Here is a 27,709-nt window from a genome sequence, read left to right as displayed (position 1 = left end):
AAAAAAAAAAAAATCAGCGTGCTGACTCATGTATAATCTGAGCTGAGGAAACTGTTCCAAATTTTTATTCTCTGCATATAACTTAAATTCTTCATAGTCTCCAGAAATCTTTCAAAGACTTTTCCTTGACTCAACCACCACACATTGATGTACATCAGCAGTCCACTGTAAGTTGATTCAACTTCCTGCAATAGCTATTAAATTTACTATTTTGTTACAACTGTCATTGCATCATGTAGTTCTGTGAATACTGTTTTGTCAAACCAAAAGATGTGAGCACACATCTTTTGGTTTGATAATGCAATGAAATGGCAGAACTGGATGTTAGCTTCCATAAACAGTTTCACAAATCTGACCTTTTTTTTTTCTCACCATATTGAATGACCATCTATCATCAATGCTTAGGTCATGAGTTTTGTGTCTAGCTTTAATTTGTGTTAAGGTTTGTGTTTACAGTACATGTTATTTATTTTCATGGTATTGAAGACAACACAGCATGATAGGAAAATAATTGTTAACTTCTTTGCTGATATTTCATGGGTATTATATCTAGCATCTTCAGAGCACAAAAACAATTTGTCATGGTATGCAAAACAGCAATTTGGTAGATCATTGGGACTAGTTTAAAAAAAATTGTAACTGACAACACAAGGAACTAAAGTCCTAATTAGGTGTCATCTATGTTGGGAAAAGAGAGAAAAAAATATTAATTAGATCTTAAAATGACTGTCTCCCAGATTTTTGGTAAATTTATACAGCCATACTTGTTGAGGTTTGGTGTATGTTTTAAAGCTTCTGTTGATTCAAAAAAAAAAAAAAAAAATCTCTTTCACTTGACTCCTGTGTAGCACTTTTGTTTACTTCAATTGATCCTGTGTGAAGTTGTATTTCAAGGTGTGGTCTGCTAGACCTGACTTGCCAACAATAGTGCTGGATGTATTTTTTGTGTTCACCAAGGCAAAAGTCAACAGTTCTTCCTGTCTGTCCATAGTAAGCCCAGTCACAAGAACAGAGGGTACTTCATAAACTCTTGGATGTGATAAAGAAGAGAATTTGTCCTTAGGTGAACAGATGAGAGGTGCCAATTTGACATGACTCTTGCTCTGAGTTAGTTCTTTTAGGATACCATATGTTGAGCTGGATGGTGGTGTGACTGTGCAAATATCTCTCTGTGTATGTGGGCTTTCTATAAAAGGGCAGACAGTCAATTGCTCCTGTTGCATTGTGAAGTGGATTTTAGGGTGTTGGCTATTTAAATGCACTAAAAATGTGGCTGATGTGTCTGGACCATGTGGCCAAATAGCAAACACATCATCAGCATAGCCAAAATACTAATTTGAGAGTGACTGTATTCATAGCTAGCTTTTCCAAGTATTCTATGTAGAAATTGACTAAGGGGGGGGGGACCTATTGCTGTCCCATCTAGTTGCTTGTATATATCTTCCCTTTCCATGTAAAATAACCTGCATGTACTGTAAATTTAAATAGTTCAAATTTATCAGGGTGAAAATGTGACTTTAATAAATCAAGGGTTTCAATTAACAGTCCATTTGTAAATTGTGAAGTCCATTTGAAATTGTAATTTGTGAATTGTGATATCCAAACTAATCATCACGTCTGAACTGTTTAAGCTATGGTTTTCTAAAATACTTTTTAGGTGAACAGAATTTTTAACAAAGGAAGGCAAATTATTTGTGAGGTTGGCTAAATCTTTAGCTGCATGTTTGGCAAGTCTGTGTGACTGTTTATACTATTCACAATAGGGCATCGGAGTGTACCTTGTTTGTGAATTTTAGGTGCTCCATATATTCTGGGTGTTTTAACATGGAAGGGCTTGAGTTTGTTAACTGTTTCTTTTGGTCAGAAAGTGACTTTTTTTTTTTTTTTCAATAATTTGTAAACTTTGTTCTTTTGAGAGTCAGTGGAATCATGATCTATAATTTGGAGAGTGGTCTTGTAAAAGAATGTACATTTTACTGGATCAAGTGATTCACAGGATGAATTGGAAGAAAACAAAAGTACTACACAGAAGTCAGAGAGATTGTTTTTGGAATCAACAGAAGATTTAAAACATACTCCAAACCTCAACAAGTACAGCTGTATAAATTTACCAAAATCTGGGAGATAATCATTAAGATCTCATTAATATTTGTTTTCTCTCTTTTTCCAACATAGATGACCCCTGATTAGGACTTCAGTTTCTTGTCTTGTCCATTTTAAACTAGTTCCACTCTCATGCCAAGTTGTTTCACATACAGTTTGTCACAGTACGTGTCTTTTGTGTCTGAAGATGCTGGATATATTGCCAGCGAAATAACAGCAAATAAGTTAATAAATATTTTCTTATCATTCAGTTTTGTCATCAATACCGTGAAAATAAATAACATGTTTCTAGCTTTACCAGCTCTTCTCTCATTATTTGACCATTGGAAAATCTAGCAATGACGGGAGAAATGGGAGTGGTCAGAAGAGAGGGAGGTGCAGTATAGCAGCTAGAATAGAATAGAATAGAAAGAGAATAGAAACACACAGGAATTGTTACATTTATATACAAATGTAAGGAGTATTCAAAAGAAGAGAGCTGAGCTTGTTGCATTGATTAAAGCAGTATGCTCAAAGATAATTGGAATAAGCGAAACTTGGTTGTCTGAGGAGAATGTGATGCCGGGAATAGAATTAGAAGGATATATAATTTTCCAGAAGGATAGAAATGTAAAAAGAGGGGGAGTGCTGTTAATGATTGCAGAGAAATTGTGTCTGCAACGTGTGGAAGTTGGTAGAGCATGAACAGATTTTTAATCTGTGTGGTGCGAAGTTGAAATAAACAGGTTACTATATCTGACAGGATGCTGTTATAGGGCAGAGAATGCAGAGAATACTGATTGTGAAATATTTAGGAACTAAAACTCTCATCAGGAGACTTCTGAACCAGAAGTCTCTTTTTGGGAGACTTTAATTACAGGAACATAGAATGGAAGGAGGAGATAGTGTATGAGAACAAGGAGAGTGAGTTTGTGGAATTTCTGAGAGATAAGTATCTTAAGCAGCATGTGACTTGAAGTAACTAGAGGCTTTAATGTTTTGGATTTGGTGATAACTTCACCAGATATAGTTGTTAATGAAGTGTTGACAATGTTGTCAGTTGGTGAGAATGATCATGAGATACTTGTTTGGTAAGTGATGAAACAAGAAAAGGTTACTGCCAAAAATGGATACATGTAGAAGTATAAAGCAGGTAATTACACGAACTCTGTAGTCAGTATCAGTACGTTGGGCAGATAAGCTGAGTGGAAAAGATGTTAACAATGCATGGAAACTCGCAAGGTAGTATCTGACAAAAGCAGTGTATGACTGCATACCAAGGGTTAAGCGAATAAATAGAGTAGGAGTGAAATGGGCGAACAGCGAAATGAAGCAAGCTGTGCTGGAAAAGAAAAGAAAATGTTATGGAGGAGGTACAAGAAAGTTGCTGGTGATTGGATCCATGAATAGTATAAAGCACATGCTAGAAAAGTGACAACATGGTAAAGAAAGAAAAGGTGCAATATGAGAGGGGATTGGCTGGTCAGGCCAAGGTTAACTGGAGGGAATTTTTCTGCTATATGGCAAGCAAGAGGAAGAATAATTATGGCAGATTAACACTGGTGGATAGTCATGGCAGCAGATTAACAGCTGCAAAAGATATATTGGAATTATTGAATGAGCAGTTTATCAGCATATATCATACTGATGTAAATGATGATGTGAAATATATATAGAGAAGAGAGGCAAGTATTAGGAGAATTGGAAATGAAAGAATCAGAGGTGTATCAGATGTTGGATGTTAATAACAGTGTGGGAATTGATGACATATCACCACTTATTCTTAAGGAATGTGCACCAGAGTTGACTATGCCCTTGACCTGGTTATTTAATTATTATTACCAACATTTGACCTCCATGGAGTCAGAGACTCATCGTGGGAAGTACTTACTATTGCATACAATGCTCATCCAACCGTGTCTTAACCTGATTCAATGTGTCCACATCCACAACACACTCAGGCAATGCATTCCACTCACCAACCATCCTCCATGCAAAGAATCTGCCTCTCACTCACTTGTTTACACCCTCCTTATACAGTTTCAGCAATGGCCTCTTGTTCTATTCCCCCCTCCCATTCTATGAAAAATTCCATGTCTACCTGATAACAACCCCTGACCAGCTTATATGTCTCAATCATACCCCTCCCCCTCTTCTTCCTATTCACAAGGCTCTGCAACTTACGTTCTCTCAATCTGTCCTCATACTCCACATGTCCTCATATTCCAAACACCACTGACTACCTTTGCGAATCTTCTCTGTACCCTTTTTAACATATCCTCGTCACCATGAAAACCCGGCGACCAAATCTGTGCACAGTAATCCATATGAGGCCTGATCAAGGCCTTATACAATGGAATCATAACCCCTCTATTTCTGCACATCAGGGTTCTTCGCATCATTGCCATTATTCGATTTGATGTCTTCACAACTTGTGCAATGTCACAAACATGTGGCCCCTGAATTTCAGGTCTACTTGTTCACCATCACTCCTAGATCTCTCATCTCCTCTACTTCTGTTAAAGTTTCCCCACCAAGTGTATACTTTGCATCCGATCATTGTTTACCAAATCTCAAAACCTTGCATTTGGCAACATTGAACTGACAGTTTCACTTACCTGCCTATTCATGCAATCTATTGAAGTCCTCTTGTAAGGCCATAACATCTGCTTGACTCTGCATTGCTCTCCCCAGTTTTGCATCATCTGCAAACAGCTCATATCATTAGTTAAACCTATCCCAATATCATTAACATACAAATTGAACAACAATGGTCCCAAAATGGACCCCTGCAGTACACCACTAGTGACCTTTCTCTTTCAGGATACTGCACTTCCATATACAACTTTCTGATACTTATCTGACAGACAACCACTGATCCAACTCAGAAGTCTGTTATCCAGTCCCATCTGTTTCAATTAATTTACCAGCTTGTTGTGTGGCAGTCTATCAAAAGCTTTTGCAAAATCCAACTGTATATGTATCTCTCCTGTCCAAGGTATTTATCACCTTGTTATAGTACATAAGTTAGTGAAACATGATCTCCCCTTAACAAACTCATGCTGATAACCACAGAGAATACTGCTGTTATCAACCCATTTTTGTATCCTACTTCTCACCAGTCTCTCCAGTATCTTCACCACAACTCCAAGTATACAGACTAGCCTATAATTTGAAGCTACTGTCTTATCACCACCTTTATGTAGTGGAACAATTTTATCCTCCTTTCACTCCCTGAGAATCTGTGCTGTTGCAAAACTCTTATTAAACAGGCATGCCAATGCTACTACCAGTTCCTTGGAACATTCCCTTAAGATGCATGGTGATATGCCGTCAAATCTTATCGCCTTATTAACACAAGGTTATTTCCTCAAATACCTCCTGCTCACTCACAATTAAGCTATCCTCTCATATGTCCTCTACATTTAAGTTCCTCATAATTCCACCCTGATCAGGATGAAACACCATTATAAATTGATCCCTGAATACCTCAACAATGTCTTCTGCAGCAGTTAACATTCTTCCACTTTCATCAATTAACATCATCTTTCCATGATCATTCTTCCTTCTACTTGCCACATATCTAAAAATCTCTCTGGTTTTTCTTAGCCTGATTTGCCAATTTCTGCTCATACTCTACTTTTGTTTTCCTTACTAACTGAGTCACTTTTCTGGCTTGTTCTTATATTCTTCATGTGACTGATTACCATTATTCATCTTGTATTTCCTCCAAAAGACTTTGTTTTTCTAGATTTCATGCTTTAAGCTCCACGTTCATCCATTTTACACCAACCTTATTCAGCCTTTTGGCCTTTGGGATACATTCGTACATTGATGCTGTTATGTATTTCTTTGTAAGTTTCCATGCAGAATTTATTTCCTTACTGCTCAACTCCTTGTTCCATGTTATAGCTCGAAGCTGTCTCCTAAACTTTGCATAATCACCAGCTTTATAATTCCACATATATCCTTTCCTCACAAAAGCCTGCATATGACTAGCCACAACACAGGTGATTACTTCATGATCACTTTCACTAACTGGAGGAAAATGTGAAACCCCTCTAACAATTACATCCTCTGATGAAATAATGAGATCTAGAACTCTTGATCCTCTTGTGCCTTTCTTTACATGCTGCCTGAGATAGTTATCTCTCAAGAACTCGAGAAATTCACTTTCCTTATTCCCAAATGCTATCTCTTCATTCCAGTCTATACTGCCATAATTAAAATCACCCATAATAATTACCCTTCCTTTGTTCACCAGTCCAAGTTGTTTATACATTTCTTCATCACCACCTTCCACATTCCCAGGCCTATAGCAACATTCAACTAAATATGTCTTCCTCTCAACCTCCACATTACACCACACTGCCTCATAACCATTGCCACTGTTTCCCCTTTCATGTCTACCTTATGTGGACTTAATTCCCCTGCTATCATCAGCAGCACTCCCCCTCCCTTCCTGCCTTTTCTATCCTCACGAAAAATACTATACCCTTCCATTTTTATTCCTCTTAAGATATCATCTTCAGTTTCACTTATTCCAATGATTTGGGGGCGATTGAACTCAGTTACTGAAACCATTTCATCCCCTTTATTTCTATACTTCTGGTATTTGTAAACAAACACAAGTTCATTTTTAGTTAATTCGTTTAGTTACTTCAGTTAGTTCATTTTTAGTTGGTTAATGAAAATTGGTTAATAACAGAAACTTAACACACCTAAGATATGTAGATGATATCATAATTTTTGCAAACACTTCAGAAGACCTTAATATAATGATAGAAGATCTATATCATGAAAGCAGAAAAGTCAGTCTAAAAACCAAAAAACATAATAATAGAAAACAATTTCTTGGAAAAAATTTCTTTATATACATACTTAGGTCATCTCATTGATCTAAACTGTGGACTCCAAAAGGAAATAAATAGGAGAGTTCAACTTGCCTGGGGTGCATTCAGAAAATTGAAAAGCATTTTTCAAAACAATGATGTCCCACTCTGTTTTAAAAGGAAGACATTTAACCAATGTATACTTCCCGTCATCACATATGGTTGTGAAACTTGGTCACTAACAAAAAGCACTGGCAAAGAAATTAACAACAACTCAAAGAAAAATGGAGAGGTTGATGCTAGGCATCACATTAAAAGATAAGAAGCAAAACACCTGGATAAGAAGCCAGACTCACATCACTGACATTCTTCACCATAAGCGACTAAAATGGAAATGGGACAGACATCTATCCAGGAGAGAAGATGAGTGATGGACCACTATACCAATGAAAAGAAGGGAAACAAGGTAGAGGACATCCTAAAAGAAGGTGGATTGATGAACTGTCAAAATTTGTTGGGAAAAATTGGTCAACCATTGCCAAGAACAAAGAAAGATGGAAAGAACTGGAGGAGGCCTTCGTCCAGCAGTGGACAGAAAATGGCTGAAAAGAAGAATGAAAGTCTTACAGTTGGTAGGGTTACTAAAGAGCGGAAAGAAGGCAAAATAGTACCACTCCACAAGCATGGTTCTAAGACAGAAGTCTCCATCAATAGGCCAGTCTGTATAACTGTGGTTGTGGTCTAGTGTTGGAGAGATTGGTAAGGAATAGAATTCAGGGATTGGGTTTGATGGACATAGCATTCTTTATGTTGGTCAGCATGGATTTGTAAAAGGTAGGTCCTGTTTTAGTAATTCATTTGCATTTTATAAGGTAACAAGTGTGTTAGATAAGGGAGAATCATATATAGTGATATTCTTGGACTTTGCAAAAGCATTTGATAGATTACCACATGGTAAGTTGGTGCAGAAGCTGCAGAGGATGGGAATAGATAGTATATTGGTTATATGGATCAGAGATTGGCTGTCTGAATGATGCCAGCAGGTTGTGTATGATTGAGCAGTGTCTCAAAAAGGGAGGGTGACCAATGGTATGCCCCAAGGTTCTGTTCTTGGACCCCAGCTGTTTAACTTGTTTTCAAACGATATATCCTGTGGACTGACTGAGGATCTACAGTTGTTTGCTGATGATGCAAAGTTGGGAAGAATTTTAAGTAGCACTGTTGATGTTAATTCTCTTAGGAAGATTTGAATAGACCTTTTACTTGGACACAGGAGTGGGGTTGTAGTTTTAATATATGCATATGTGCAAGGTGTTGCATTTTTGAGTGCAGAAATATAAGGCTGTATACTATATTGATGGTGCTGTACTGCAGGAAGTGGATGAGATTAGAGATTTGGGAGTACTGGTTGACAGTAGACTGAAGTTTAAAGAGCATATTGCTAGTGTTTTAAAGGCTGCATATTGTAGTGCTACTTTGATAAGAAGTGCTCTAACATGCAGTGATAAGGAAGTGATTGTACCACCAGACCACAAGTGGACTATTATGCTCAGATCTGGTCACCTGGTTTTCAATGTGATGTGGAGACGTTGAAGAGGGTCCAGAGGGGAGTGACTAAGACAATGTCAGGATTTTGGAGTGCTGGCTATGGAGCGTGGTTGAAGAAATGTGGAATGCAGAGTTTGGTAGATAGGTGGAAAAGAGGTTATATGATAGACATTTTAAGTTAGTGAGAGGATTTTATCAGATTAATCTAGAGGGAATTATAAAAAGATTAGGAGGTGAGAGGGGAAGAACCAGAGGTCATCCCTGGAAGTTATGCAAAAGTATGGTTAAGAGAAGTGTGAGGAGTAGATTTTTTACATGGAGAATTGTCAATGAATGGAATGCATTACCAGAATTTGTTTTAATGCAAGTAGTGTTAAGTATTTTAAGATTCTGTATGATAAATATGTTGTCAGTTGAATATACCTCCCACGATGAGTCTGCCAACTCCATGGAGGATGTAATTATCTGATTTTATTTTTTTAAAACTGAAGTTTTAAAAAAATAAAACTACAAAATAACAAGACTTTTGAATTAGTATTTTCAGTAACTTATTTAGTGAAAAGAAAGCACAAAGCTCTTTAATTCCATAAAAGCTCGATATCTGGAAATGCAAACTCATCACTGCAGATACGAAAATTTATCTGTACAAAACTACCAGTGGAGCATATTTATATATGGTTCTTGGACATGTAACATCACCACTCAACATGTCCCCCCTCCTCATCTGTCCTTGGTGCAGGAGACCTCTCAGTGATGGTACTGGCTCCTTTCATTCTTCCTCTTTTTCTTTGCTTTTCACTTTACATCTCCTGTGGCTGTTTTTACTATCCTGTCTTTCAGACCGCCATTACTGGGATCAAACACCCTGCCACTGTGTTTGCTGTGTGGTGTGATAAATGAACAACTGGAAATGGGTATCCTGGTAATCCTTTGCTACTTCAGCCTGTGCTTTGGCAACACAGACAATCCTGGATGGCCTAGCCAGGATCATTTGGCCAGTGACTACTCTTCTTGACTATTCAGGCCACAGTCTTATCCAAGTTTTGTGGAACATCCATCCTTCAGCCAGTCACCACTTTGCATGCTCTGGAATTACAACAATGCGAAGTGGCAGGACTTGGGTGACTTTTACTCTTCTTTTCCATGATCAGACTGCTTTTGATTTCAGATCTAGACACTGGTTCTGATCTTGTTACAGAAATAATCTGTATTGGAATGGAAATTTCATTCCTCACTCTAAAATTCCCCAATCCATATCTAAACCATGGTTCTCCAAAAAGTGTGCTAGAGCTGTTAAGAAAAAGAAGAAAACTTTCACAAGTATCTTGAGATGAAAACACCAGCTTCATTCACCACTGCCTGCACAGTTGCCTGCAACATTTGTAAAACCACCATTAAAAGGGCAAAGTCTAAATTCAACAAAGATAATGTAGGAAACTTCCTGCTTGTGCCATCAGCATTTATGCCTTCTGGTCTTTTGCCAAAGCTATTGGGCACAACTTTTGTCCATCTGTGCTTCCTCCTCTATCTCACTCTAAAGTAGCATTGTAACATCACCTAAAGACAAGGCTGATCTTTGCTTCATTATTCTCTTCCAACTCCTACATAGATGGCCATAGCAAATTACCTCCTTCCTTGCCTGGAGTGACCTTCTGTCAGAAAGACATCAAAAGAATTTTGAATAACTTGGATACTAGAAAGGCAGCTGGTCCTGATGGAATCCCACCTATTGTGCTCGAGATGTGCTCCTGAAGTAGCACCTGTTCTCTATCATAAATTCACTAAACTGTACCCAGCTGGCTTCAGTCGTTCAGCATGGAAGAAAGCTCATATGCAACCAGTTCCCAAGAAAGGAGATAATGTTTACCATCAGGCTAGCAACCTATTACTCTTACATCAATTTTGTCTAAAGCAATGGACAAGATTATCAACAATTGGCTTCTTTGACACGTTAAGAAATGCCATCTAATTAGTGACCATCAGTATGGATTTCACTTCTACAGATCTGCTGCCTACGTCACTCACATTTGGACTGCCTTCATTGTTATGTAAATAGGTTGGCAGTTTTCTCTCAGATTGATTCCTCTGTGTAATGGTGGATGGTGTTCACTCCTCAGACTTTCCTGTCAGTGCTAGTGTTCCTCAGGACTGTCATTTACCCACCCACCCACCCTCTTCCTGATTTATATAAATGGCTTGCTCTCTCATTGACTGCAAACCCAATTCATAGTTTTGTTGATGGTAAAACACTCCACTCATCCTACTCATATGACAGGCCTTGCAGTGCTCAAACATATCATGCTTCAAGATTATCTGTAATAAGTGAACACTGATGGTGAAAGCAACCTAGTCAACTTCAATGCTTCCATTATGCAGTTTTGTTTGTTTTCCCATAAAAAAAAAACCCCTCAGATCTTCTTTGCTTATTTTGATAATACTGAGCTTAACAGTTAAGAGCAAATCTCTCTTCTTGCACTGACTCTTCCTTAAACCATTTCTGACACAATCACATCACTTCTATATCATTAACAGCTTCCAAAAAACTTTCCATCCTTTTCCACTCAAAATAGTACCTCTCTGCTGAACAATTACTCACTCTGTACAAAACCCAAATCTGATCAACATTATAATACTGCTCTTGTGTGTGGGGTGGTACACCTAAGACTGCCTTAAAAATTCTTAATACCATTCAGAAAAAGGCAGTCTGGTTGATAAATGACACTTTCCTTATAGATTTTCTTCAGCCACTATCCCATGGAAGATAAATTTCTACATTGTATCTCTTCGACAGAGATTTCCATGACAGTTGTTCAGTAGAATTAGCATCGATTATGCCTCATATCTGCAAAATCTACAGGTACTTGTACTACAGCTGCTCAGCATCCTTTTAGATTCGAGCTGCATACTCGTTGAACCTGCTACTCAGTCATCTTCCACCTTAAGTGTTCCACTTCTCTGGAACAGTCTTTCTCACGAAGCATTTTCAAAGGGCTACAATCTTCAGCATTTCAAGAAGAATATCAACAGATTACTCTATTGTGACTTTGCCTTCACATGGCATATGTTTGTTATAGGCTTTTCTGCCTTTCCTGTGTGGGGTAAATATATTTTTTTCTTTTTGAAAAAAAGTTGCTTGCATGCAGGGTCTAGTGTTTCAGTAAGTCTCCTATCCAATGATCTGGGAATGGGATCCAAGGCTTGCTGTGTTGCTGATATAGTGTCCAAACACTGTCATTCTGCTTATGTGCTACACATGGATGCTCACCTGCATGCCAGCATTCATGTGTTACTCTGTGATGGGTGAGAGAGTTCTGGCACTGAACAAAAAAAATTCCTCCACAAGCAAAAAGCCAGTAGGAAAAAGCCTTTATTCTGAAGGGTTTAGGACTGGCAGGATCTCCCTAAACAGTTAAGAAACTACTACATTTCGTGATATCCTTGTTGAAATATCATGTTAGCAATCCAAAGAAAAAGAACTGTAAGGAAGTCGGTGGATGAAATACTAGTTATTCCATCCACCGACTTACTTACAGTTCTTACTTACAGTAAGTATTTTGGTTGCATAAACCAAACTAAAATCTTTATGAGGAATGATATCAGAATGGAATCTTCTTGATGTTCCAGTTGATCTTCAGAGCTTGAAGATAAGAGAGTGACAGGTATGAGGTGCATTCTGATAGGTACGGATGGTCACCTGGTTCTGATTTGGAACATCATCCTTATTTAAGTTTTTTCTTATGTGATGATGTAATGAATGTTTCCTTATGGTAGCATTTCCCAAACTATGTTCCCTGGAACACTGGTATTCCACGGAAAGTGAATAAGTGTTTTGTGAAAAATTATCAAAATTAATATGAGCCTGAAATGGTTTTAAATGCTGTGACAAGTTTAAACATGTTTGAAAATCAGGCAATCCTCACTTTGCATGTGGATTGTGCTATTAAAGTCAGCAGATGCTGGCCTTGACTCAGCCACCCATGGTTGTTGACATCTCTGGAGCACGAGTGAAGTACAGAGGTATCTATTCTAGGAAACATGCAGTCACAAGCAAGATCAACGCGATGTGCTGCGGCCCGGCATGCCTATAGTGTACGCTGTTGCATTTTTGTGATGTGATACAGCCTGCTGCGGTGATAGTGTGCACACTTAGCTTTACATTGAATATGAGACCAATGATACTCGACTCTAACCAAGGTGTTGTTAAAATTTCAGGATTTGTGAAATGTTCCGTCATAGGAAAAGTTTGAGAAACCCTGCCTTATGGTATTCAGTCATCTGTCGTGTTTGACGAAAGGCTAACCAGGATCGTCTCCTCTGGAAACACCATTACTGATTTCAAGCTCAAGTATTAACTCAATTCAAAGAAAATTTATTTTCTTTTATAGCTAAAGTCAGTTATTACTCCAAATGGTGGGTCGAGTGGTTATCGTATTTGCTCTCCAGCCAAAAGGCTGCAGGTTCGAATCCTGTATTTGGCATGGATGTTTGTGATTGTCTGTGGAAATACTAGTGGTGGTGGTGGGCAGTAGATGGTGTGGTTATGGTTAGTTGTAGTTGGTGGAATGAGTGGTGGAGACAGAGTTGTAGAGTATATATCCTCCCTTAATGAGTCTTTGGACTCATAGAGTATATACCCTCCCTTGATGAGTCTTTGGACTCCCTGGAGCTGTCAAGTAATAATAATGTTAAAAATGTAATATCACTAATATCAAAAACATTTAATAAATCAAATATTATTTATATTTATTATACATCGGACATAAGGACAATTCATTATATTAAGAATTAAGATATTAAATCACTTTTATACATTTTCTCTAAATTTAATTGAAAAGGATATGAAGAAAGCTGTGAGGCACTGTATTCTCCAAATCTGACCAGATCTGAGGGACTGTGTTTATCTCTATGGTGGGAAGTAATATTGCAAAAGATTCCTTATCAATATAATTTTATTTATTTATTTTTACTAAATTTTTCCAGGACTTTGTTTTATAATTACACTATCTACTCTACTTCAACTTGTGATATATCTGTATTGTTATGTCTTCTGTCACTTATGCTTGTGCTATTGTTTCATTTTTGAAATTGGTTTATACTAAAGATGGTTATAATACAATGAGTTAATAAGTGAGATAGTTTGTATACTCAATTTTAATTTGTCATTGAGCTCTTAAGTTTAGCCTAGAGGTTATAAATATGGGGAAAACTCCATTACCATTAAAGACCTTGCTATTTTCATTTAATATCTAATATGGTATGTGAAGATATCAGAAAAGCCTAAATAGCAAGTTGAGTTTCTATGAATAAGGAAAATAGTTTTAATATAAGTAATCTGTGTATTTTATTACAAGGTCAACTGAAGTCTCAAAAATGAGAATTTTATATTGTAAATGGAAGTGGGGGGGGGTGAGAGAGATGAGATTACTTGTTGCTTTATTGTTAATTCATATTTTAGGGAGGTATCAATGCAGCCTTAGGAAATATGGAACCTGATGATTGGAAATGGCATATGTAAGTTCACATGTATATTTATTTAGCATTCACTCTCTCTCTATATATTTTTTGAAATATAGATATAATTAATTTGCATTCTGTGTAGAATGATTTTTTTTGTGTATGCCGTATAGGTCCCTCTTATGTCTGATGACAAATAAGATTATTTGTCATCTGTCTAAAAATCTATCTGCACTATTAATATAGTGAGATATTGAATTTTTTTGATAAGATGAACTGAAATACAGAAATTTCACAAATATGATATGACATGATATTTCAATATGTGATTGTTTCTGTTCATCTCTTAATAATATAGCTTAAAAATATTTTAAAGTGTGTCAGGAAATGCCCCCCCCCCATGATTTCTTTGTATAACATTAGAAATCATTAACATAGATGCACTACATCTTCATATGAAATATTGCTGCCGTAGCGCAATTGGAAGAACAGTGGGACATTGCGCCCTTCAATTAGAAAAGACCTGGGCTCAATTCTCGGGACTAGGGGAATCTTTATATGGGTGCTTTTTTTAATTATATAGGTGAGTTAGTCAATATCATACGGTGGTAGCAGGGTTTTTTTCTCCCGGAAACTTAGGTTTTACATCCCTCTTACAGACAAATCGGCCTTCAGAACACATGCAATTTACAGACAAAAATACTGTTGTTGATGATGATGGACAATAGATGGCATTGATGGTAAGTGTCGTAGTTGGAGAGTTAAGTAATAGTAGTGGAGAGGATGAGATATATTTAGCGAAGTAAACTACTGTGCCCTCCCACGATGAGTCCTTGGACTCTCTGGAGGTGTCGCATAATAATAATAATAATTATTATTATAATTATTAATCATAAATATTTTTTTATGTTGAGCCCATACATGAGAGGTTGGTTGATCAACCTATAGTGCATTAGTACCGTATATGGGTAGTGGATTGGGAAAGAAGGAACTTGTTTACATTTGATTGAGAGACTGTGTATTGTATTCCTTGGGAAGCACAACATGGGGAAGACTGTTTCACAATACAGCAGTTGCAGGGATGAAGGAAGAGGAAAAGAAATTTGCTCTTGACATTTGTTTCAAGGTGCCCTATTGAAGGGATGTTGAGCAGCAGCTGCACGTGTTCGAACGAGCTTTGTACTAAGTGGGGGAATTATTGATGTTATTTCACATCAGTAATTCCAAGAAGAGAGATCTCAAATTGTCCTGGAAATTTGGGTATTATCAAAAAGAATACTGGGAAAAAATGTTTTTTTTTAATGAGAAATAGGATAGAAATGGGTTTTATTAGCATTGAAATTGACGAGATTATCTGAACCCCATTGGAGGATGGCTTGGAGATCAAAATTGAGGGTTGTGGTGGTTGATGTTCTGTAGGTTGAGGTAAGTTGTGTAGAGTAAAGTTTATCAAATGAAAGGGAGGAGTGCTATGTGCTGTTGTCTGCAGAACTGTGTATTGGGTTTGGAGGTCAACTGAAGTAGGGCATTGATATATAGCAGGAAGAGGGTTTTTGAGAGGACAGAACCTTGTGGAACTTTGGCATTAGTTGAATGGTGAAAGAGTAAGGAACCACCTACCATTACACACAGTGTGCATGCAGACAGAAAGCTGGCAATCCAACTACAGAAGTCCTGAGACGGACCAAATGATGGTTGTTTGCTTAGTAAGACTTTTTCTCCCAGAACCGGTCAATAGCTTGGAGATATCAAGTGCAGCCACTTGAGATTTGCCAAACTCCTCCATGGCATTTGTCTAGAGATAGGTGACATATGTGAGCAGATCTCATGTTGATTGGCAGCAATGGAATCCATACTGGTGGTTGTTTATTAGGTGGGTGCCTTCAGGGTAGTGTAGGAGTTGGGAATTGATGATTTTTTTTTTCCATTACTTTAGACAGGACTGAGGTAAGTGAAATAGGGTGGTAGTTGAACAGCAGTGACTTGTCACTCTTCTTAGGAATGGGTTGAATATAGGCTAGTTTTCAGGTTGTGTGATAGATACCGGTGGAGTAAGAGAGTATATATAGGTGACATAGGATAGGAGTCAGTTCTGGTGCACAAACGTTCAGGTCAGTTGGAGAAATACCATCAGGGCCAGGAGAATTTGTGTCTAATTTGACAGTATTTTTCTTATCTCTTCCTGGCAAAAGGATATAGGGGGTATTGTATGTTGGGCATCTGGAATGGTTGGGTTGCATTTACCATTGTCAGTTATGCATGCATTGGAAACAAACTGCAAAACCTGAAGATTGGCTTTTTCTGTGGGTGATGATGCAATAGAGCGCTCTGGTTATGATAGCGGTGGGAATAGTATTGGGAAGAAGTTATGGTCAATTGCTTTTGGCAAGAGACCAAAAGCCTCAGCTGCTGTTTGGACAGGCTGCTAGTTTCCTTGCTTTTTGCTCTTTCAAACTCTGTTTTGGAAGCATTGATTGTTTTTTTTTAGGCTTGAGTATAAGCTCTAAAGGAGGATGGGATTCTTGATTTGAGCCAGTTACGGTATGTTTTGGTTTTTCATTTGTGTACAGCGTTGGCACATCTTTGGGAGAACTGGGGTTTAGTTAGGGAATGGCAGTTTTGAGTAGCGGGGAATGTTTCCATGTATGTTTCCATGCTGGTGAGGATTACTTAGGTGATATTGCCTGCTATTCAAGATTATCTTTGTATTTGCTGTTGGAATATAGCTACTCCTTTCTTTCCTGATTATCATTGTCTGTATATTACACCTTGTAATTGTTATCCAGAATAATCTCACTTGTTTTGTCGTTTTTATTTTAGTAAGGTTAATTATGTTGATTTGATATTTCTAACTTCCTGCTGGTTCCACTACTTATCAATTGATGCTTACATTTATAGTGGTTATCTTGAATTCTGCTAATGTCAAGTTTTTTTTTTTCCAGTAGTTGAAATATTCGCTCTTGAAACCGTAATGAAAACAACAGTGTCTTGTTTACGTCCTTACCAGTATGACTTCATTTGTTGTACTGTCATTGTTTTTTAGTTCATGCAAATAAATAATACAGTTTGAGTGGCTAAAAACCAAATTGTCAGCCCATCTTTATTCAGCATTCAGTGCAGGTAAGATTAGGCATTAGGTCAGAGGTCTTAAGGTGCTTCTGCACATTCCTTGAAAGCTGTGGAAGTCTTCTCCAAGTTATCCAGTTTGGATCTTAAATATGAAAATAAAAACGTGGGAGGGGTGCAAAAGTAGGTCTACAGTTGTGAATCTTTTATTTTGCATTCCTTATTTTTGGATGTTTTTTTAATGATTTTTCCAGGTAATCATGGCTGGTAATTTGACCAACAAAAGTGGATAATAAAGCAATACAAGAAGACGAAGCATGCTGAAAAGGCTTCACAGAAATGGGATGAAAAATTTGATACACCTCCACCAAGTTGGCTAACAATTTTCAAAATACACGATAAATTTGATCTGACTGGGTCTATCTATAATGCATCAGAGTGGTCGACTTGTCAGTGTTTCATGTAAAGGGGTCATTGAACCTATAATTTTCAGTATAACTGTTGGTCTACAGTTGTATCTTAACATGCTGAAAGACACTGTTATACCACAATTATGATTGCTGAAAGATAATGCAGACTTTTTTTCAGCAAGATGGGACTCCTCCTCACTATGCTGTGACAGTGAATGATTTTCTTGATCAAGAAGTACCAAATAGGTGAATAGGTTGATGAGGGCCACAATGATCACCAGACCTCACTCCAGTGGACTGCTTCTTTTGAGGTATTATCAAAGGTAAAGTATTTTCAAGAAAACCACACACTGTTGATTACATGATTGATTCATAAGAGAATCATGTCAAGAAATTGATGACAATAAAGAACTTTGTGCCAAAGTGTGTTTGAGTGTAGAAACTAGACTACAGGAATGTGTAAATGCTGAAGGCTGACAATTTGAGCACTTAAGAGATTGTACTTAATTACAATTGTGTGTGATCCTTATTGTGACTTAATAAAGCTATTGTATTAATTTTTATTTGTAATAATCATGTTTTTTTTTTCACATAATAAAAATTGTATACCTACTTTTGCAACTCCTGTGTATATAATGTGAATATCTCCCCTGAATGTAACTCTTGTTCATTTAAGTATCATGAGCTAAGTTTGATAATCCAGTTTTCCTGTTCTGGAGAGTCAAAACATGGTATTTCTTTCTCCACTAAACATAGTGGTGGTAGGCTCACATTATCAGAGATAAACAAACTACACATTATCTATCTAGAGTTAAGTTCCTGTTCATACCCTTTTTCTTCTTCTTCTTATTCTGACTACACAGTGCAATAGAGAAGGGGATTACAAAACACCAGCATTGCATCAAATTGGTTAAACCTCAAATCTATTCTTGCACAACATGGAGTGAATAGTTAAATGTTTTACTGGTTATATACTAAGTTGGGTATATAAGTAGTACTCTCAAATAAAGTATATAAACACAGCTTTACAAAGCTGTGTTTATATACTTTATATAAAATTTTAAGACTTGCTTTATGAACTCAAGTAGCCACAGAAGCTGATAAAAGAGCAGGCTGTTACATACATCCATGCCTTAGGATTCACACTTGCAGCCTTCAAGATAAACAGCAATGGCTTTTACCATCTGAGTAACCAAAGGAGATATTTTATTAATTGTTGGGAGACATTGCTGTTCTTTCCAGATAGTGTACTGTTTTAGTCCTGTATGCAGTTATATCTGGTTATTTTTGAACCTTGTTCATCCAAACTAATGCTGCTGCATGAAACATGAAATATTGGTGTTTATAATAAAATTTTAGTTATTAACAAGTAGATCAACCATATTGTGTTCACATGTCATTCAGAACATGGAAGCAAAGTGCCCATACCATTGAAATAACATATGCAAAGCATAAAATGTTTGATAAATTTCATCAATATGGCCACTAAAGTAGTTAAACTACTTGCCATTCCTACTATGGTTATTTGTAATTTTAATATAGTATATAACTAGCCATTACTTTTGTAATATTTAAAGCGCTTTTTTCCTGATTTATGTGCCTACTTTAGGTATGATACAGTGAAAGGATCTGATTGGCTTGGGGATCAAGATGCTATTCACTACATGACAAGGGAAGCTCCTAAAGCTGTAATTGAAGTAGGTATTTACATTTAGGTAATAGTATAAGCAGGGCTCAACAAATATGCTCCCCCACTTGCACATGTGAATAATTTTGTTATCTGTTTGGTATCTGCATACAAGACAAAGTGTCAATTATTTAATTAAAAAATAACTTTCTGAACAAAATCTTAACTTGAAGAAAATACAAATGCATCACCACTAATCACTTTATGAAATTCCTGTTGACTAACTGGGACACATTAAGAACAGATGGGGGAGGGGGAGAGGAATGTTGGGTGAGAATGATTTTTGTTGAATGAGTAGGGTTTTGCATAAGTTGTCAAGCTCTGAGTATAAGTATGTATTTGAAGAAATGTATCTTAATAGAAATTTAATTATTTAAAAAAAATTAAGTATATCTCAGCAAAGAATTGTTCCCACATAGCTTTTTGTATTCATTAAATTTTTTGCAATTTCTAAAAAACTTAAGATGAATTAATTAATCTTAATTTGATATTTCAGTGTTATCACACAATCAAGGTAATCAAGAATTTGTGATTAGGGATGCAAATTTACAACTTTTAAATTATTGGTAATTCAGTGAAAAAATTTCATAAAATAATCAGGTAACTTGTAATTTCTTACAATTTTAAATAAGATAGTTTCACTTAGGAAGAATAAACAGGATACGAGAGGAGGGGATGTGCTACTAATGATATTGAATGACTTGAATCTATTTAGTGTTGAGACCTGTGATTGTAATGCCAGTAACAGGTTTTCATGGGGCAATGAGTTTGATGCCATCTGGTGTGAGGTGGAATTATAAAAAATTTTCACCTTTGACATCCGTAGATGCTGTATGGTCACTGCTGTACCTCACATGGTTTTGGCAATGATATCTTCTGCTAGAATAAGTGGTAGGGTCTCAGATTCCCTTTCCAAACAAAGTTTGTAGGACAGTCACAAACATCCATGCCCGTGGCGGGATTCGAACCCACTGCCCCCTTGGCTGGAGAGCAGACACGCTAACCACTCGGCCAATCAGGCCTACAGGTGGAATCTAACAAGATCAAATACATAGTGTGATGTTGTTACAGACCTAGTAGATCGGGTGCTAGTGATGAAGAAATGCATCACCAAATAGAGATGATGGGCACAAAAAGAGTAATCATAATGAGAGACATAAATTCTTTTAGAAAGGCTTATACGCTGGTTAAACATGATAACTAAATACTTAAGGAATTGACAGCATACAATAGAAATATAAATTAAATCAACTTTAATATATACTTTCCGATATTTCGGCAACGTCACGTTGCCATCTTCATGGGAACGTAAGATAAAGACACGTGAACGCAAGTACTACATAACAGCAAATGAGAAACGAAGCGAGGAAGGTACCGTTTTCCTAAAGTCCTGATGGTGCCCCCTGGCGGGCTATATTAGGTGTTCTTGGCCTTTGGGCTGAAGTTCTTCTGATATATGTTTCCCAAATTTGGGGCAGTCCCATGCATCCAAATTTGTTGAGTCTAACAGATAAGCTTAGGTGTTGATGGTTATTCATCACTTATTTTTCATGGTATTAACAACACCACAAACACTTTTATCAACAAAGATGTTTTATTAATGCTTATGTTTCGCTGATTTTTAACTCAGCATCATCAGAGCACAGCACACATGTAAACGTGACAGTGAGTGAGTGAAACAATATAATTACAAAACACAAAAGATCTAAAGTCCTATTTTTTGGTGCCCTCTAACGGGGGGGGAAAAAAAAAAAAAAAAAAAAAGCAGTTATCCAGGAGTTTTTCTTAGGATAACCATCTCCCAAATTTTTGGCAAATTAATGCAACCATATTTGTTAAGGTTGGGAGAATGCTTCAAAGCCATTGCTGACTCAAAAAATAATCTTTCAGATCTATAACGACTCCTAAATAGCACATTCGTTTTCCTCCATCTAATCCTGTGTGAAGGAGTGTCTAAAGCATGGTCTGCCAGTCCCGACTTGCCATAGTAATAGTAGCTAATGTATCGTTCATGTTCTTCTAGGCGGATGTTCACTAATCTTCCTGTTTGCCCATAATAGGCCAAGTCACAGTCACATGGAACTTCATACATTCATGGGTGTGCTAAAGGGTGAAGTTATCCTTAGGCAAACGGATCAGAGTTGCCAGCTTGACATGAGGTTTGAAGGTGGTGCGAAGGCCATGTTTCAACAATACTTCCTAAGAAATCCTAAGAAAAACTCCTGGATAACTGCTGGTTTTTTTTTTTTTTTTTTTTTTCCCTGTTAGAGGGCACCAAAAAATAGGACTTTAGATCTTTTGTCTTTTGCAATTATATTGTTTCACTCACTCACTGTCGCGTTTACATGTGTGTTGTGCTCTGATGATGCTGAGTTGAAAATCAGCGAAATATAAGCGTTAATAAAACATCTTTGTTGATAAAAGTGTTTGTGGTGTTGTTAATACCATGAAAAATAAGTCATGAAATTTGTTGAGGTTTGGCATGTTCCTAAGGGCTGAGGCTGATTCCATGAATAGTCTTTCATATTTGAACTTGCTGCGGTGTATTACTGTGGCTTTCTTCCACCCTATTCTGTGGCGAGTATCCAGAGCATGGTCTGCAAGCCCAGAGTGGCTGTACTGGTGAAATCGGATGTAGTCCTTGTGTTCTGAGATTCTGATATTTGCTGTCCTGCCTGCTTGGCCAAAGTAGGACAATTTACTGCAAGGGACCTGGTATGCACCAGGTAGGTCTAGAGGAAGTGGTTGGTCTTTAGTGGAGCGGATAAGGGATACCAATTTTCTGTATGGTCTGTAACAAGAGGTCAAGTCATGTTTTTTTAGGATTTTGTTGATTTTTTCCAAGGTGCCTCGATGTAGAGAATGGTGATGGATTTAGAGTAATCTTTTTTGTGGAGGTGGGTTGTGGATAACTGGTTTTAGTATTTTTTGGATTTTTTTGCGGGGGGGGGGGGTAGCCATTGGCTGAGAAAGTGTTAAGGATGTGATTTAGTTCAGTAGTTAGGGCTTGGTATTTGAACATATTAGTTTTGCCCTGTTCAATAGTGTCTTAATAACTCCATATTGTTGTGAGTGGCAGGGGGGGGCAGTGATGGGATTGTTGGTGAATGTATCTGCCTGTATGGGTGGGTTTTCTATAAACTGAGAAAACCAAAGTTCCATCAGGTTGGTCGGTGACTAGTGTGTCTCTAGGAAGGGGAGGCTATTGTTTTTCTCTCTTTCCAGGGTGAACTTGATTCTAGGGTGTTAGTTGTTTAAGTATGTTAAGAAGGAGAGTAGTGTATCCGGGCCATGTAGCCAAATAGCAAACACATCATCAATGGCAAAGCCACAGTAGGTTTTTGTGGAGCAGAGTTTAAGGCTTTCTCTTCAAAAGTCTCCATAAAGAAGTTGGCCAAGGGTGGGGAAAGTGGTGAACCCATGGGTGTCCCCGCTATCTGTTTGTTGAATTTTTCCTGCCAAATGAAATAGCCTGAGTTCATTATGAACTGAAATAGGGCTGAGATATTGGGAGGAAATTTAGCTTGGATTAGCTCTAAGGTTTCTTTGAGGGGGACATTTGTGAATAAGGAGGAGACGTCAAAACTGACCATTATGTCAGTATGTTGGAGTGTAAGGTTTTCTATACTAGCTTTGAAGTGGGCTGAGTTTTTTATGTGATGGTGTGTTGCCAGTATAGTGTGAGAGCGCTTTGGCTAAATATTTGGTTAGTTTGTAAGTGGGGGAATCAATTGCCATCCACTATGGGACGTAATGCACATTTTCTTTATGTATTTTTGGGAGCCCATATGTACGGGGGGGGGGGGTCTAGAGTTATATGGTTTTAGTCTGTTAGTAATCTCCACAGGCCAAGAAGTGACCTTCTTAAGGTCACTTCTTGCTTCCTCGCTTCGTTTGATGGTGAAGATTTTGGAAAAGTTGGTTAGGGCTCGCATTCAGAAATAAGTTGACTGAGAATCTCTACTTTGCAACGAACAGCATGGGTATACTATGGGAGGGTCATGTTTTAGCAACCTGTTCACATTGTGATAATGTTACCATTGAGCTACACAAGGGGAAATGGATACACCATAATACTTTAAGATTTTGCTAAGGCTTTTGACAGAATACAGCATAAAAGACTTGCATAAATTGTAGAATATGATATTGGATTATAAAATATTAGCTTGGATGAGAGGTGGGGAAGACTGACGTTTGACATCAAAAAGTGGTATATTGGAGATGAGTCTGCAAGATTTAAGGTAACAAGATCTGTCCTTGGTCCACTGTTATATCTGTACATTAATGACATTAGGAACGATTTGACATGCAACACACAGCTATTTGCTGAAGAGTACTTGCAGAATTATTTAAATAGGCTGGAATTGTGGGCATCGGAAAATGGATGTCATATCAATGTCAGTAAATGAAAGTTATGCACTCTGCCGTGATTAGATATTCAATTTCATATTATATTGGTGGGATTATGTTCAAAGAAACTGAGCAGGCTAGGGATCTTGGAGTGTTAGTAGATAGGAAGTTAAAGTTCAGGATATGTAGCAAAGATTGCAATGCTGAAATGAACTTTGATATATAAAGATAGGAAATTCATTTTGCCTTGATAAGACCTCACTTGAACTACTATGCACAGGTCTGGTCAGTTTCCATTGTTATTCTAATACAGTGGAGAGAGTGAAAGGGAGAGTGTTAAAAAATGATATCAAGATTGTGGAATACTGATAATGAAGACAGATTGACCATTTGTAGACTGCAGACACTAGCAAACAGGAGATACAGGGGTAATATGATTGAGACTTACAAACTTCCAGGAATTCAGTTGATGAAATTTTTCCTTTTATGGAGGATGGGAATGAATGCAGTCAAGAAAGGGGTGAGAGCTACATTTGTCTGTCTTAGTGGTGCATGATTGGAATGGATTGTCATTGAATGTTGTGTGCGCAAATATTGTGAATGAATCCAAGAATATGATAGCTGGTGTGTGTGTGTGTAGTATGTGGCTTTCCTTGATGAGTCCCTGACTTCATGGAGGTCTCTCTTAATAATCAAAGATGGTTAATAAATAACATTAATAAAGAAATTTTATCGAAGCATAAAACATGATATAAAAACCTTTTTATTCAAAGGAAAAAATATTCATATATTTAATATAAATTACAAATAAACTTTATTTCAAAACATGACAATGTGAGAAAGTTTGTTATGAATGATTACAAAAGAGAAAACATGAAATACAAGCATCAGTAAAAACATTGCTCTACATAATCCTGCTTCAATATTTAAACACTTGTCCCATTGCTTTATCATTCCTTCAAATCCAGCAGCATAGGATTCCTTTGTTTTGGTCTAATTTTGGTCTGCATCTAATTTTAAATTCCTGATCATCAGCAGAATTTTTACCATTAAGGTGTGTGTCTCAGCAAGCCAAACAGGGGAAAGTCACTTGTGGTGAGGTTTGGGTTGTAAAGTGGATGTTAGTTACCAGTGAAGTTCTTGAATTCTGTCCAGGGTTCCTGTAGCTCTATAGGGTCTTGCATTATCATGCAGGAGCAGTACTCCTTGTCAGTAGACACAAATGTTTTCTGTTAAATGCATCCTGAAACCTGAATAAAATTTCAGTGCTTGTGTAAATGGGCCAGCAGTATTCCCTATTAATTCCAAAAGACTAAGCATAAGCTTTTCCATTTATTCCATACTTCTTCTATAGGTTCTCCATTCATAATACAGTTGATATTTTCAGTGCTTCTGCCTATTTTCATCGTCTTTTGTCTTGTTATTGCTGACCTTCATACCATGTCTATTACATAATATAATAAAATTAGTTTAATCCTTTATCCAAGTGTGAGCAAACAAAGTTTGCACCTGAAGTATCTTCAGGACTAGGGTAAGGTGATACCACACTAGGGCAACTCGTTGCAAAGGTGGAGAAAGCTACCAACACTCCTATCTCAGTATCTCCTATAATGCAAAACACATCTCCTTGCGGATATGTCTAATGTTATGCATTAAGGGAAGGGCCACTACCCAGACTAGTTTCGACCTTTATTGAGGTCTCTTCAGTGGGAGCCAGGCCCTAGTGGAAATAGTGGAAATACCAGGCAGAAGCATTCGCAGGTCATCTCTACCTATAGGAGTTGCCAAATGGTGTGCCAACCTTTTTTAATAAATTACTCTGGATTTAGAGAAGGTTGTTGAAAGTTTATTTTTCACTTGGTTAGAGTATAATAAAATTAGTTTAATCCTTTATCCAAGTGTGAGCAAACAAAGTTTGCACCTGAAGTATCTTCAGGACTAGGGTAAGGTGATACCACACTACAAAACTTTCAACATGTCTATTACAACAGTTATTCAATTTAGTCACGGAATCTTGCAGACCTCTATCAGATTTATTTAGAAATATAACATCATCCACATAAAGCAATGAGCTTATGTGGAGTCCAATATCAAAATTGGAGATTAACATCTCCAATTTTGATATCATGTTTAATGCCACTTTCTTTCATAATGTAATCCATATAGATAATGAATAACAGAGGGGAATAATGTGCATCCTTGTCTGACACCAGATTTAACATAAAACCATCTTCCCATACTTCCTTCAATTTTAAATGCTGACTTACAACTCAAATAAAGACTAAGTATTGTTTGATATAATGTCAATTTGACACCATAACTGTAGTGTTTTGAATAACTTCTCTCTTGGCACCTTGTCATATGCCTTTTCCAGATCTACAAAACTTAAATACAGATCTTTGTTATATGCCTATGATTTTTTAACTATTTGTCATAAAGTGAAAATTTGATTCTGATAGCCTCTATCTGTCCTGAATCCAGCTTGTTCTTCCACAAGCTTCCCTTCCACAATCCTTCTCAACCGTTTCTCAAGTATACTTGCATAAATCTTACCGGGAACACTCAGTAGAGAAACACCGCTGTAATTCTCACATTTAGTTTTATTTCCCTTATTAATATAAGGCTCCTACAAGAGCTCTACTCTAATCATCTGGAATTCAACCCACTGTCCAGGTCTTCTCAACTATGCAATGTTCATGAATGCTCCATACTTGAGCATTTCTGGTCGATCATCTACTCCAGCTGCTTTTCCACATTTTAGGCTTTTGATGGCTTTTTCTACCTCAAGTGTAGATATGTATTCCTGATTGCATGCCTGGTCAGTGTTATCACTGATTGTTTCATTTAGCAATTTTTTGACATAATTATTCCATACTTAAAGGATATCTTTTTCTCCAGTTTTCATGTCACCTTTATCATCTCTAATTCCTTTTACAACACTCTTTCCTCCATTCTTTCCTCCATTTCTGAGGTTTTTCAACATCCTCCAGAATATATTGCAACCTTCCTGATAAATAGGTTTTATGTTCTTACCAAAGTCTTCCGATGACTTTTGTTTTGCTAGTTTTACATGGTGTTTAGATTTCTTACATTTGTCTCTGTATTCTCTAAGAGCACAAGTGTCATATTCTCCAGTAACTTTTTATATGCTTTCTTCTTTTCTTTCACTGCTTCTAACTTCCTGTGACCACCATGGAATTCTGATTTTTCTATCCTTACAGAAAACTTCACTGCATGCCTCTCTGGCTGAATCAATCAATGTTTTCTTCATGCTTGCCACTGAATCTCCAAGGTTTGGTTCCTGTTCTCAAACTCTTTCATTTTTTCTTGAATAATGTTTGTGTATTTTAGTCTTCATTTCTCTTCATTTGAGAGCTGCTAAACTTTTATTTGCTTTAAAACTTTCTTACATGTTCTTCTTTTGAATATGAATTTCAATTTTATCCTGCTCATGGAGCAGAACAAGCTGGGTTTATGCCAAACAGAGGTTGTCAGGATCAGATTTTCACTTTAAGACAAATAGTTGAGAAATCATGGGAATATGAGAAGCTTTAGACTTTAGTTTTGTACAACTAGAAAAGGCATATGACAAGGTACCGAGAGGAAAGATGTTCAAAATACTAGAGTTATATGGTGTAAATGGGACAGTTGTAAATCAGCACTGAGAATTGAACAAGGAATACAGGAAGATGGGTTTGACCTCAGCTGTGCATCAAGGGTGTACATTATCTCCACTGTTATTCATTATTTACATGAATCACATTATGAATGAAAGCAGTATCAATATTGGAGATGTTGATCTCAGCTCTCTACTTTATGCAGATAATGTTATACTCCTAAATAAACCCAGAACAAGTGTACAGGATTCCCTGACCAAATTGAATAACTGCTGTAATAAATTTGGTATGAAAATCAACAGTATAAAGATAAAGACAATAAAAATAGGCAGAAACATTGAAAACATCAACTGCATCCTGAATTTAGAACCTATGGAATAAGTAAAATATTTCAGTAAGACCATGCCAACTTTGCAAATTAAATTTGGAAATAGATAGTGTTGATGTCTGGAGTGTGTTTGAAGGCAAAAGACATCTGTATGCAAGAGATGGATTGCATCTGAACATGGAAGGTCATAAGCATTTGAAGAAGTTACTGTTTTCTGAACAAGTTGAAGTAATTGAGCAAGGAAACTAAAATTGAACAGGTTGAGTGTAAGAGGGAGAAACTTATGCAGTGAATGTATGTTTGTTGATCCTTTTTCGTGCAATAATTTGAAGAAT

The 27,709-nt window shown here is 37.0% G+C and overlaps 1 protein-coding gene across 1 annotated transcript in view; it reads left to right on the top strand.

Annotated features, from left to right (window-relative positions):
• Window positions 1-27,709, top strand: part of SdhA (succinate dehydrogenase, subunit A (flavoprotein)) — a 311,617-nt gene that overhangs the window by 91,951 nt on the left and 191,957 nt on the right. The window contains exons 4-5 of the mRNA XM_090411417.1: window positions 13,918-13,973; window positions 19,002-19,089. Of these exons, the coding sequence (XP_090267543.1) occupies window positions 13,918-13,973; window positions 19,002-19,089 (144 nt within the window). The remainder of the gene's footprint in view (window positions 1-13,917; window positions 13,974-19,001; window positions 19,090-27,709) is intronic.

Source organism: Typopeltis vanoorti, chromosome 21 (assembly GCF_054136105.1).
Source record: "Typopeltis vanoorti isolate ZY-2024b chromosome 21, IOZ_Tvanoo_1.0, whole genome shotgun sequence".
Taxonomy (NCBI): domain Eukaryota; kingdom Metazoa; phylum Arthropoda; class Arachnida; order Uropygi; family Thelyphonidae; genus Typopeltis; species Typopeltis vanoorti.
This window is presented reverse-complemented; position numbering and strand designations above follow the sequence as displayed.